At 46.5% G+C, this 12980-nt stretch overlaps 1 protein-coding gene and 1 pseudogene across 1 annotated transcript in view; both read left to right on the forward strand.

The window, feature by feature from the left end:
- The window catches only part of Abhd3 (abhydrolase domain containing 3, phospholipase), a gene marked incomplete at its 5' end in the record, with an annotated part of 41939 nt that overhangs the window by 23061 nt on the left and 5898 nt on the right, over positions 1–12980 (forward strand). The window contains 2 exon segments of the mRNA XM_055625625.1: positions 5919–6031; positions 10383–10556. Of these exon segments, the coding sequence (XP_055481600.1) occupies positions 5919–6031; positions 10383–10556 (287 nt within the window).
- LOC129690115 (40S ribosomal protein S13-like) lies at positions 4848–5289 on the forward strand (annotated as a pseudogene).

Raw genomic sequence — 12980 nt, forward strand, 5'->3', positions numbered from 1 at the left:
AAGGTGAAATGGTATTTAGGGTAAGCATTTTTTCTAGGAGAGGGAAAAGATGCAGAGGTAAAGGCTTTGCTGAAAGAGTCAGAGATAGACTGAGTGCATAGGGGTGGCGATGGCCCCTGGGAAGGCTCAGGAGTTGGAGGTTACCCGTCACATTTTGTCCTCCTTTCTTATTAGTCTTGAGGGAAAGACAAAGGGCTCCGTCTGAGGAAATGAGAACCTGCAGCTTGCTGAGCCTGCTAGCCACAGGGATCAAACTGGGCCTCAGCAGACATTCCTTGGGGAACTGGAGTCCTTGGAGCAGATAAGACCTTTTCCTCTGTCCTTGCAGATAAGATCCAAGAGTTCAAGCTGTCTATAAAATGTATCATTACTGATTACTTTCTAAATTAAGCCTGGGAACAATAATTCCCCAACATAAATTTTTTTAATTAAAAAAAAAAATCAAGAGCTAGAAAGAAGCTTCTAGAAAGGATTAGAAGCACCTTTATGGCCTGAGGGAGAAGGCAGAGCTGCACAGAGGTCCATGCAGCCAGGTACGACTGAGCTGTCTGGTGTGTTCCCTCGGGCACTTTTCTTCCCACACTGTTCTGCTCAGTCCGAGATGCTTCATCAAGTTGGCCTGAAGGCAAGTCCATGGGGCATTTTCTTGATTTAAAAAAAAAAATTATTAAAAATAGGTTCTTATACAGTTTCTCCTCCCTCTACTTCTCCTAGTTACCCTTACCTTAACCCTCCCCCAGATCCACCACCTACCCCCACCCTGTTTTCTTATCAAAAAATAGCAGGCCTCCAAGAGAAGACAGCCAAACAAGATACAATAAGACAAGGCAAAAGCCTTCCTATCAAGGCTGGACAAGGCAAACCAACTCGAGAAGAGTTCCAAGAGCAGGCAAAAGAGTCAGAGAGATGCCTGCTCCCACTGTTAGTTAAAAGTGTTAGTTAAAAGTGATGCCACACACACAACAGATGTTACACAAAAGAGATTTATTGGATGGAGGTGGAGAGATAGAGAGGAAAAAGAGAGAGAGATGGTGGGGGCCCCAGGAAAGAAAGCAAAGCGGAGAGAGCAAGAGAGGAGAGTAAGAGAGACAAAGTGACAGGTTGTCCTTCTATAGCTTGTGCATGCACAGCTGAACCATGCCTGCCACACACCTGGTGGGCGACACATGATGACATCATAGGTTACTAGGCAATCCAAAAGCAGGCTACCTGTATGCTAACATTCCTCCCCTTTTCCATGGTTAAAAAAGAGGATGTTGGATGCTTCTCATGTAAGGCAGGTTAAAGTGTATAAATGTAGGTTCATTGGAAGCAGCTCCTGGTCACCATGAAAGAGGATAAGAGAGAGAGACGAAAAAGTAAAAGCTCCAAAATGTCCAGATTACATGGTGAGGAGGAGGAGGAGGGGAAGCCCCTGCCCTGGAAAGTTCAGGCTACAGGGTGGAGTTGCCAGCCATGCCCAGCAGCAGACAGGGACTGAGGAATGCTGGGAGAACCTGAAGCTGTTGGTCCTGGGCCTGAAGACACCAAGGAGTCCCACCCAAACACCAAGCTAAGAGCCATAATGCACACTTAGAGGGCCTTGTGCAGACCCATGCAGGCTCTGTGTGAGCCCCGCTGAGGTAATTCAGTGGCCACGTTCTCCTAAGTCCTCCATCCCCTGTGCAAGGATCTGCAGTCTGTGAGGAGAGGGAACAGATGAGGCCTCCAATTTAGACTTCTCCATGTAAAGTCTGCGTGTGGGTCTCTGTATTCGCTCTCCTCTGCTGCAGAGGAAGCTTCTCTGATGATGACCGGACCAGGCGCTGATCTATGAGTATAGCAGAATATCATTAGGAATCATTGTATTGTTTTGTTTTTTTTCAAGACATGGTTTCTCTGTGTAGCCCTGGGTGTCCTGGACTCTCTTTGTAGACCAGGCTGGCCTTGAACTCACAGAAATCTGCCTGCGCCACCACACCTGGCTCTGGTTGTTCTTTGTTTTAAGAGAGTCTTACTGGCTGGCGCTCTCCCCAGGCAAGTCAGCCTGGGCTTTGTAAGAAAGGCAGCTGAATTTGAGCCAGGAAGCATGGGTTTTTCTTGAGTCCTTGCTTGAATTCCTGCCCTGATTTCCCTCAGCGGGACTGTAATCTGGAAGTATAAGCTGAAATAAACCCTTCCCTCAGAAAGAGAGGAGAGAGAGAGAAGCTGACTTAAGCGATGATGTTAGCGTAGCTCCTGCCTGCTGAATGTTTAGTGTGAAGGAAGAGCCTGTGACCTCAGACGTAGGAGTGACCCCGTAGACATGAGTACAACCACCGGCTAGAAGTGCCTTCTCCAGGACTCCTCGTAGGCTCTCGCTCTCGTCGCCATGGTCTCCTTCCACCCGTGGTGTAGCTGTCACTGTTTCTGTCCCCTTAGACCTAGGATCATCTGGGAAGTCTTGAACACCCTGACCCAGGAACTCCATCCCCCCCCCACCTCGAGAGACTGATTCTCTCTAGGATCTTTTGTTTAAAAGTGTCTTTGGTCTTTTATTTAAAAAGCATTCTTCGTGGATGGTCACGTGTTCCACACATGACAGTCTTCCCAGCTGAGGAGCAGTCACACAGTCTAAAACCCAGCATGAGATGTGCCTCGTAGAGACCTCTGCTGAGAAGATGTGGCTGGCTAAGCTGCTCTGGAGCGTGACCAGAGCCGCTGGTATCCTGGTGTCCCTTGTGCACACAACTGTGGGGGCGTGGGCTGTTTTCATCTGGAACCGTGATGGGAAGGCACAGATCACACTGGCCTCAGAGCTGATGGGGCTATTCCCTGGGGCTCTTTATTTCATGGCTCGTTGTTTTTTAAAAAGTAATATGCTCTCGGGCGAATTTTGACTCTCGGTCACTTTTACACACCCATCAATAGCAAGAGGAACAACTGTACCTTGAAATGCTGGTCTTACCTGTGGGACATGCTTTTTCTTTCCAGACTCCTTACTTGATTCCAACACTAAGACCAGTTTCCTTAGAACAGCGTGGGCAGGTCACTAGGAGCTGGACAGAGGATGGCTACAATTCTAAAACAAGTCACAACGTTAGTCCTAGCATAAAAATGGCTGCTGTTGGTGGGCAGGTCCACAGAAGAATCACAGGGTTGCTTTAAGTAGAATTATTAAATAATTGCACACAGATCACTAGACTGTGACGGAGGTGTGCAAAATTGAATATTCTAAATTCCAAACAGAAAGTTAAAATCTTAGGTGTCCTGATTCAGTATGGGGAGTGTGGTAAAGTTCAGCTCAGAGAGAAAAGGATTCTGAGTCCTGGCTCTTCCTATAGATTAGCACACTAATCTCCTCCCAGTGTGTCTGGTGGAACCTCAGCACTTCACAAGAACTGGTTTGCTCAGAGTAAATATGAGATCTACTTTCTGCAGCTCTGTGCCTCTTGGAAAAATTGCTTAACTTTGCCCATCTAATTAATTAAAATCCACTCCATTTCCTAGTATGTAAATGAGGAACTAAGTGACATCCATGGTGCTTTTGTTTGCTTTTCTAGACAGGGTTTCTCTCTGTAGCCCTGGCTGGCCTCAAACTCACAGGGCCCACCTGCCTCTGGCTCCCAAGTGCTGGGATTAAAGGTGTGTGCCACTGCCACCCAGCTTATTCTGGCACTAAGATTCCGAGCCTAGAATTTTCCACATGGCGTTTTCTTGTCTTCTTATAACTATGTGTCTGAATGTATGCCTGTGTCCCCGTGTCCCCACATGAGCACGCATGCTTCACTTAAAGCCAGCAACACAGGACTACGTGCTGGGAACCCTTCATAAGCAGTCCACAGATTTAAAGCTTTGCGGTATGAATAGGCTTGAGCGGACTACAAAGACCAAGTAGGAATGATTTGTTGCTTAAGTTCTCTGCAGTCCCTACAGATGCGCATGGTAGATGGGCTCGGTTTGTTTGTTTTTGAGTTTCCCTTGGATGTTCACTTCTCAAATGCATTTAATCACAAAGATTTTTAAAGTATCTCAGCTTAGTCGCTTACTAGCTTTTAAAGTGTTATCAATCTTTCAATTCCACTTCTTCACTTACAAAATAGATAAGGTAGCCGGCCTCCCTCATGCTTCAGTGGGCACACAATTATTCAGGAACCTGTAGCCAGCATAACTGTCAGGGTGAAATTTGTCTTTGTAGCGTTTCACACTCTGGAGAAGATGGCAGTGGGTGACAGGCAGTGATTTTATTGGGTGGGTGAAACACTGTCATTGCCTGCAGCTTCTCCCTAATACTTGACGGCTAGGTGGCAGAGGCCTCACAGCGTGGCTATGGCTTCTCAGAACATTAAACCCGGGGAACTCATTTCAGTGTTGGTATTACTGCTAGTCTCTTCAGCATGTAGTTAAGTATCAGTTTGCCTGAGCTCACAGAGCCATTACTCTAGTACATGCTTTTAGAGGCCTCTTCCCTCCTGCCAGGCCAGAAACAATGCCATGACTGACGAGAATTTCCCATAGAAACTCTCTGTTCTGTTGTATTATTATATTGAGGCATAATAAGCTTAACACAATTTAATATTTTAAGTATGTATTGCAGGGCAGCACAGCCAGGACTAAATGAATACAGTAACATTATAGAAACTATGTCCTAAGTCAGAGCTTATATTGCCGTGTCTAGAAAGGCAGCGTCTGGAAAGCTCACTTCCTCATCAGCAGGCAGTGCTCATGGTGGAGGAGACACCAGCCACAGTTTAGCTTTTCCTGTTTTTCCCTAGACGGGGTCTCACTCTGTAGCCCAGGCTGGCCTGGACCTCACAGAGACGCATTGACTGTGCCTTCCACATTGCTAGGATTAAAAGCATGCGGCACTGGTCCATCTCTCCAGCATCATGGGTCACATGCATGACCCCGGGAAGGGCCTGTCCCAGACAGCGCTGCCTTTCCGCCATCACGTTCCCACTCGGCTGGAGTTAATGTCAGAACAGAAGGAAGGGATTACAAACTGGCCAAGAAAGGCCTGACTCCCTCCCAGATAGGCGTGATCCCAAGGGACTCCCATGGCATGGCACAGGTCTGTTTTGTGACTGGTAATAAAGTTTTGAGAATCCCTGAGTCCCAAGGCCTTGCCCCTGACCTCCCTGAGGACCTCTGCCTTTGCTTAGGAGCCGGTCGCTGTTAACCAGAAAGCAGAAAACACAAGGATGCTAACTTCCAGTGATGCTCATAGAAAGCTGAATTCACCGCTTGGCTCGTTACTAGAAGACTCAGCGGCTCCCCCCACCCAATGGGAGTATGGGTCGCCCCAGCCTCTGTGGCATATACTCTCTGTGAACATGAGCAATAAAATCATGGTGGCAGCATGCCGAGCAATTTAACCTTTTAATAACATTATTAGGAAGTCTTTTTTGCTTGCTTGCTTGCTTGTTTTTTTTTTTTTTTTAATAATTATTTTGCCTCTTAGGGAACATCCATTCTTTTTTCTATAAAATGTAATCCTCTACATTTTCTCTCATATATTTGCACGTTTGTGTCTGTCTTAATTGGAGGTATTTTTAAGGGGCTTGTCCCATTCCTGTCAAGTTTTCTTGCAAAACTGAGCAGTGGTGGTGCACACCTTTAATCTCAGAACTAGGGAAGACAGAGGTAGGTAGATGGCTGTGAGTTCGAGGCCAGCCTGCTCTACAGAGTGAGTCCAGGACAGCCAAGGCTACACAGAGAAACCCTGTCTCAAAACACCAAAATTTTTTTTTCTTGCACATTTTTAGTGCTACCAAATCATGTTGATTTTAAGTAGCAGATGTGTGTACTAGAAGATACGAACATATTATTGTTAATTATATGTATAAACCAATGTTATTTTTTGTATTTGTGATTTCTTGTTTGTTTGTTTTTTAATTAAACATTTCTACTCTGTACAAATCATTCCACTTGTATTTTAACAATTGTGCCTTCTTGTCCAGACACCACGGACTTACTGCTGTGCAAACACCGAAGACTTGGAGGCCGTTATCCACCATGTCCACAGCCTCTACCCTTTGGCCCCTTTTCTGGCAGCAGGAGTGTCAATGGGAGGGTAAGGACTATTCTTTCTTAAATTCCAGAGAGGGCTAACAGTCCTCATGGCATTCTCTCTCTCTCTCTCTCTCTCTCTCTCTCTCTCTCGACTACAAGCAAGGGGAGCAGTTATTTTTATTTATGTGTATGTATGTGTGTGTGTCTGTGTATGCCATGCTGGGATACAGTGACTGAGAAAGCCAAAAGATGGCATTGTACCCCTTTGGGCGTGATTGACAGGAGGGAGCTGTCTGCTGTGAGTGCTGAGAACTGACCTCAGGTCCTCTGGGAAAGCACAAGTGCATCCTGGGGACTGTCTGCATCCCCTTTTGGGAACTGGCAGTTGTCACACTTATATTTGACTGATATCTGACAATCGTAACTGTTAGCATTGTGTACATTTGTGTACATGTGTGTGTACACACTTGTGTGTGTTTTAGAGAGCTTAAATGAGCTTAAATCTACAGTTATTATCTAGTTTTTTTCTTTACTACCCCTCTCACTACTGTCCAAACTTACTTTTTTTGAGACAGAGTTCCTCTGTGTAGCCCTGGCTGTCCTGGAACTCACTAACTCACTCTGTAGCTCTGGCTGGCCTTGAATTCACAGAGATCACCTGCCTCTGCCTCCTGAGTGCTAGGATTAAAGGTGTGTGCTACCACTGCCCAACCCAGACTTACTTTTTAATTTAATTTTTTTATGGTGCTGGGGATTGAACCTGGAATCAATGCATGTTAGGCAAATGCTCCACCACTGAGCCACATACACCTACCCCAAAGTACTGTATTTCTTTTTTCTATAATGAAAAGGTCTCTCTTGCAAATATTTGTTTATCCTATCTGCAGAATAAATTATCAAAAAATAGCAGCCAGGAGGTGGTGCACACCTGTAATCCCAGCACTCAGCGAGGCAGAGGTAGGTGAATCTCTGTAAATTCAAGGTCAGCCTGGTCTACCTTGTGAGTCCAGAACAGCCAAGGCTACACAGAGAAACCCTGTATTGGAAAACAAAAACAAAAAAAGCCAAAACAAATGAACTATTATAGATATTCCTCCTGCCAACCCCTATAAGAGCAATGCTATTTCCCCCTCTTTCGTTAGAATATTTTATGATCCATGTATTTTATTCTACACTATTGGTACCCAGGCACACTAAATGACCATTTGCCTTTATTTTAAAAGCTAATTCTGAGGGTCTGGAGAGAGGTCTCAGCAATCAAGAACATTTGCTGCTCTTATAGGGGACCCAGGGTCAATTCCCAGCACCCACACGGCAACTCACAACCATTTATAACTTCAGGCGATCCTGGTGCCCTCTTGTGGCCTCAACAGGCACTGCAGGTGCAACATACATGCAGGCCAATGCATACATAAAATAAAAGTAAATCACTGCGGTTTGGTTTGGTCTTAGTTGTTTGTTTGTGTGTTTGTTTTTAACATTTAAAGCAGAAAATATTTTTCTTAACTTTGTATTCTGGATGTATTCATGGATGGATGGATCTAACCATCTCTGTTTTCAGAACATCTTACAAGTATGTGTGCTGGAAAAGGAAAGGCCTCCATGAACTACCGACTCTGAAGAGAGGGTTCTACCCAGAGTTTTTCAGATTCTGATAAAGAATCCATCTCTTACATTAGCATGGAAGGTCTGACCTGACCTAGTAGAGGAAGCATTCTGAGTCAGTGTGGAAAATAGCGGAATCTCCAAGTTGTGCCAAACTGTGCAGAATTTAGCATCTCCGCCCATTAGCCTACAGTGTGAACCTGAGAAGACAGATGAGGGCTGAACTTTTCCCCTTCATCGTAGAAATTCGTGACTTTTTTTTTTTTTTTTCAAGGCTAGCCCCTACATAGAGGCCCCAATTGTCTATTCAGACGCTCCTGGCAAGGCCTATTCATCCAGCAGCGAAACCCCAGGGCCCAAAGGCGGGGGCCGACCGTCAGATTAGCCCATCCAGCCAGTGGAATATTAATGTCTTGTAAATTACTTGAAGCAATCGCCCCTTCTAGTTGCCTGGCTGTGATACGCCCCAAGTGGGTGCACTTCCTTTTCTTTAGAGATGCAGCTAACGAAAGCAGGAGTTTTGTGCCCAGTGAGCCATGGACTGGGGTCATCCCAGGGCCCGGGCCAAGTGCGGGCTCCCAGCCAGAGCTGAGTTAGCTCAAGACGCTCTGTGGCTCTGCATCCAGAGTCCAGCTCCCCAGTGAGCAGGGAAATGCTTTTTACATAAGGAGAATATTCCAAACACAGAAATAAGAGTAAAACAATAATAAGAGTAAATACATAAATAAGAGTATTATTAGTTAATAACTATTAATTAATAAATAAGAGTAAAAATAAAACAGAAAGTAAGAGTAGTCCCTGCATAGTGTCACTGCCCAGCGTCAGTAGTTCAGCCCGAGAGTTTATCACTATCACCCCCTTCTCCAGTTCATTCCCAATTCTGATTATTACTGCCTAAATCTCAGTAATCGTCGTATTATTTCTGATGAGCAGAGCACATGCCTAAAACATGGGAGGACCTGGGTTCAGCTCCTAGCACCTCAGAACCAGAAATCAGTCTGCGGGAAGGGTGGTAGCAGCTCTCCCCGCCTCAGTGCCTGGGGAAGCCTCTGTCCCGGGACAGTCGGTTAGGCGGGTTGTGGAACGGGGCGATGGGATGGGCTCTTGCTTAGTCTACATATGCGGCAACCTCATATCACAGCGCCTCTCGGAGTGCTCAGAAGAAAGCCAGCACTTAATACTTCAGTTGGCAGCTCTAAATGGAAGAGCTGTCTCTTTTCTACAGCCATGATGCTCTTCCACGGCAGAGCAAGATTAACACTGCTTCTTCAGTATCGCTAAATACTGAGTGTTCACATTTCCCCGGTTATTTAATTTTATAGTTTGATAGTGCAGATGTCAAATAAAATGCATTCTTTGGTGTCTAAACCCCGTAACCCATGAGTTCTTTCTCCATCTAGTTGTTTGGTTTTGTTTTTTTTTTTTTAGGAGGGGGGAGGATTGGTTTGTTGGGTTTTTTGTTTTGTTTGTTTGTTTTTCAAGACAGGGTTTCTCTATGTAGCCCTGGCTGTCCCAGCCTCTGTAGACCAGGCTGGCCTTGCCCCCTGCCTCTGCCTCCTGACTGTGGGATTAAAGGTGTGCACCACTGGGGTTGGGGATCCAGCTCAGTGGTAGAGTGTTTGCCCAGCAAGCACAAAGCCCTGGGTTCACTCTGGGGGGGGGGGGCCTGTACGTCCACCGCCAAGCCATCTAGTTCCTTTATTCCCACAGTGCTCCCCCCACCGGTGAGAGGAGGGGTCCTTCTTTCAAGGTAAACTAATAACCTTTGGGTACAGTACTTTGACACTATTTTACTCCTGAGTAATAACCAGGAACTGCCTCTGAAGATTTGGCTGTGCCTATCTCAGGGACTTTCTCCTTTTTAGAACCTTCCCGGCTGTTCTGGTTTGTGTACTTTGCCAGCCTCTGGCCGCTACCTGACCTCCAGCTGAAGTGTAAAGTTGTCCCATGAGAACCACAGGCTGAACCCCGAGCACGACAGAAAACATCCTCCAAGCAGCGTTAGGGACCACAGCACTGCATGCAAGTCCTACAGTTATCCTGAAGGGTCATTTCCAGGTCACACGTGATGGAGCACATCTGTCACTCTAGACTTCCCAGCGACTGAGGCAGGAGGGTTGGAAGTTCCAGGCCAGCCTGGGCTAAAAAGAGTGAAATCCTGTCTCAAGAAAACAGTCATTATCTGGGCTGCAGGACGCTTCAGGAGCTGAGGGTGCTTGCTGCCATGCGTCATGGCCTGAGTTCTGGTTTGTCTCACGGTTCGGCTGAGTGCAGTGTGAGCAAGCACATGGGTCAGACACGTGCACACTGTCCTCCCAGACAGAGGCAGAGGTGGGGAACACGAGGCCTGCTTTAGGGAAGGGAAAAAGTGCTTTGAAATGCAAATACAACACGGGCAGGCCACACGTCGCTGGTCGCTGGGACCCGAGTCCGACCCCCTGGACCCGCAGGGTGGAGGGTGCGAACTGACTGGAAAGTAGCCCTCTGACGTCCATTCACACTGTGCACGTGCACAGGAAATAATACGTGTAAAAAATCCTAGAGAATATGAGTGTGAGGAAGGACCAAAGGTAGCCTCTCCACAGGGCAGGACTTAAAGCACGATCGCGGTGATGATGCAGAGAGGTCACGGTGATGATGCGGGCCCCACTCTCGGGAAGCTAAGACAGAAGAGTCTGGGGCTCAGGGTTGGAGTGTGCGCTCAGGGTCGGTTGGGCTACCTGAGACCTTACCTCAAAAAACAGAACAGCTGAGGAGGTGTCATCAAAGGCGTGAGCAGTCACAGCCTTCTGCTTCTCCCGCTTTAGAATGCTGCTTCTAAATTACCTGGGAAAAATCGGCTCCAAAACGCCTTTGATGGCAGCGGCAACATTCTCAGTTGGCTGGAACACTTTCGCTTGCTCGGAGTCGCTGGAGAAGCCCCTGAACTGGCTGCTTTTTAATTACTACCTGACAACGTGCCTCCAATCTTCCGTGAAGAAGTAAGTCATCTCTAAGCCTTCTGTTACCAAACATTTCAGATTGCGTAACGCAGCAGTATGAAACCTCAGAGTGTAGCACTACAGGCTGTGTTTCTGTTTATGTAGTCTATTACTGTACCAAAACATCTCTGCATTATGAATGGACAGCAAAACTTACAAGTTGAAAATGTGGATAAAACTAATGAAGCATCCTGTACGTCTGCTCCCCACGTCCACCCCCGCTTTGAAGGTTGCTATTCCGAATTATTCTGAAAACTACAGCATTAGAATGGAGTGTGTTTGGTGATACGTTTGGGCTGTTCCCTTAGATTTGTTGGTTGATCTTTCCCAAACCTAATTCTCAGGTGATGTGTTAAGAGTCTCCTCTGCAGCTGGGCGCGGTGGCATACCCCTTTCATCCCAGCACGGAGGAGATAGAGGCAGGCAGATCTCTGAGGTCAGAGCTAGCCTGGCCTAAAGAGTGAGCTCCAGGACAGCCTGGGCTACACAGAGAGGCCCTGTGTCCTACGGTTTTATTGCTGTGAATTTATTTAAATTCATTTTGTGCGCATTGGTGCGACCCTGTCAGATCTCTGGAACTGGAGTTACAGACAGTTGTGAGCTGCTGTGTGGGTGCTGGGGATTGAACCCAGGTCCTCTGGAAGAGCAGACAGTGCTCTTAACCGCTGAGCCATCTCTCCAGCCCCTGCAACAACTCTTATAAAGGAAAACATTTAGTTGGAACTGGCTTACAGTTCAGAGGTTTAGTCCATTATCATCATGATGGGAAGTGTGCAGGCAGACATGGTGCCGGAGGAGGAGCTAAGAGCTCTGCTTCTGGATCCACAGGCACAGAAAAAGAGACTGCGAGCCAACTAAAGCTGGCTTGAGCTGCTGAGACCTCCAAGCCCGCCCCTACAGTGACGCCCTTCCTCTAGCAAGGCCACGCCCACTCCAGGAAAGCCACGCCTCCTAATAGTGCCGCCCCTATGGGCCAAACATCAAACACATGAGTCTGTGGGGCCATTCCTATTCAATCCACCACAACACAAAAACACCAAACCAACAAGAGTGTCCCGTGTTGAATAATACAGTTGAATAATACAGAATTTCCTTAAGCAAATTCTCACGAGCATGGCGTGTTTTAGAAAAGGGAGGGTATGAGCTGGAAAGATGGCTCAGCAGGTAAAGGTGCCTGCCATCAAGCCTAACGAGTTTAGTTCCCATGATCTACAGGGGAGAGAACAGAGTCCCTTACCAGGACCTTTGACCTCTACACACATACCGCCATACACACATAAACACAAAATAAATCTTTTTTTTTTTTTAATTTTAAGAAAACTTATTCAAAACAATAGAGTGCAGTTCACTTGCATAGTCATAACTTATGTTTCGTTTGTTTGTTTTTCTCTTTCTAGAGACAGGGTTTCTCTGTGTAGCCTTAACTGTCCTGGACTCGCTTTGTAGACCAGGCTGGCCTAGAACTTACAGAGATCCGCCTGCCTCTGCCTCGGGTGATGGGATTACAGGCGTGCACCATTTTGCCTGGCTACCTCATGGTTCTTATATTTCCAAAATAATGTCTTTGCATCCATTTTTCTGGAATTGTATATCTTCTGTCAGTGAAACCAGCTTGGGAGCACAGAACATCAAGATGTTTCTATTCTTGTTTGTTTGTTCGGTGCTGGGGACTGAATCCAGGATCTCACCCATGCTGGGCACATACTCAGTTACTGTGGTCCCCCCAACAGCCATTCCATGCATATTTCAGTGAATGGAAAATGTAAACTCTAAAAAGGGTATAATTAATGTATATGTGTGTGTGATTTCATGAAAATTACTATCCTGAAAATTGTTATCTAACACTGGATTAAATTTACCTACTGTTTAGTTACAAATATTGATTATAATTACTATTGCTAAAAATACCATAGCCGTGGTTACTGACATGGTCATAGTGAAATGGGAATAGTGGCAAGAAAAATGAAGGCTGTTTGGATTACCGTATTAGTTGTGGCTCAGTGGTAGGACGTGTGTGTACCGTGTCCAGTGTCCTCGGTCCAGCCCTATCTCTGCCAAGAGACAGACATATATTGGCCACAGAAGAAAAGTGACCAGGGCCAGTGTAGTTACTGCATGCCTTCAAGGCTGGCCTGTTCAACAGAGTGAGGCTGCCTGCCTAGAACCCACGTGGAGCCAGATGTGCAAGTCTGTGTCCCAGCTCCCTGGGAAGATGAGAGACAGAAGTCTAGCCTGGCGCATGCCGCGGTGAACAGTACAGGACCAGTCTGGTGTACACAGTGGCACACAGTAAGAGGTCTTGTCTCAAACAGGTGAAAAAAATGGGAGCCTACACCAAAGTCTTCCTCTAAGCTCAACGTGTCACCATAGCATGTCACACACACACACACACACACACACACACACACACACACACACACACAC

This window comes from Psammomys obesus, unplaced genomic scaffold (genome assembly GCF_907164565.1).
Source record: "Psammomys obesus unplaced genomic scaffold, mPsaObe1.curated_primary_1811, whole genome shotgun sequence".
In the NCBI taxonomy this organism is placed as follows: domain Eukaryota; kingdom Metazoa; phylum Chordata; class Mammalia; order Rodentia; family Muridae; genus Psammomys; species Psammomys obesus.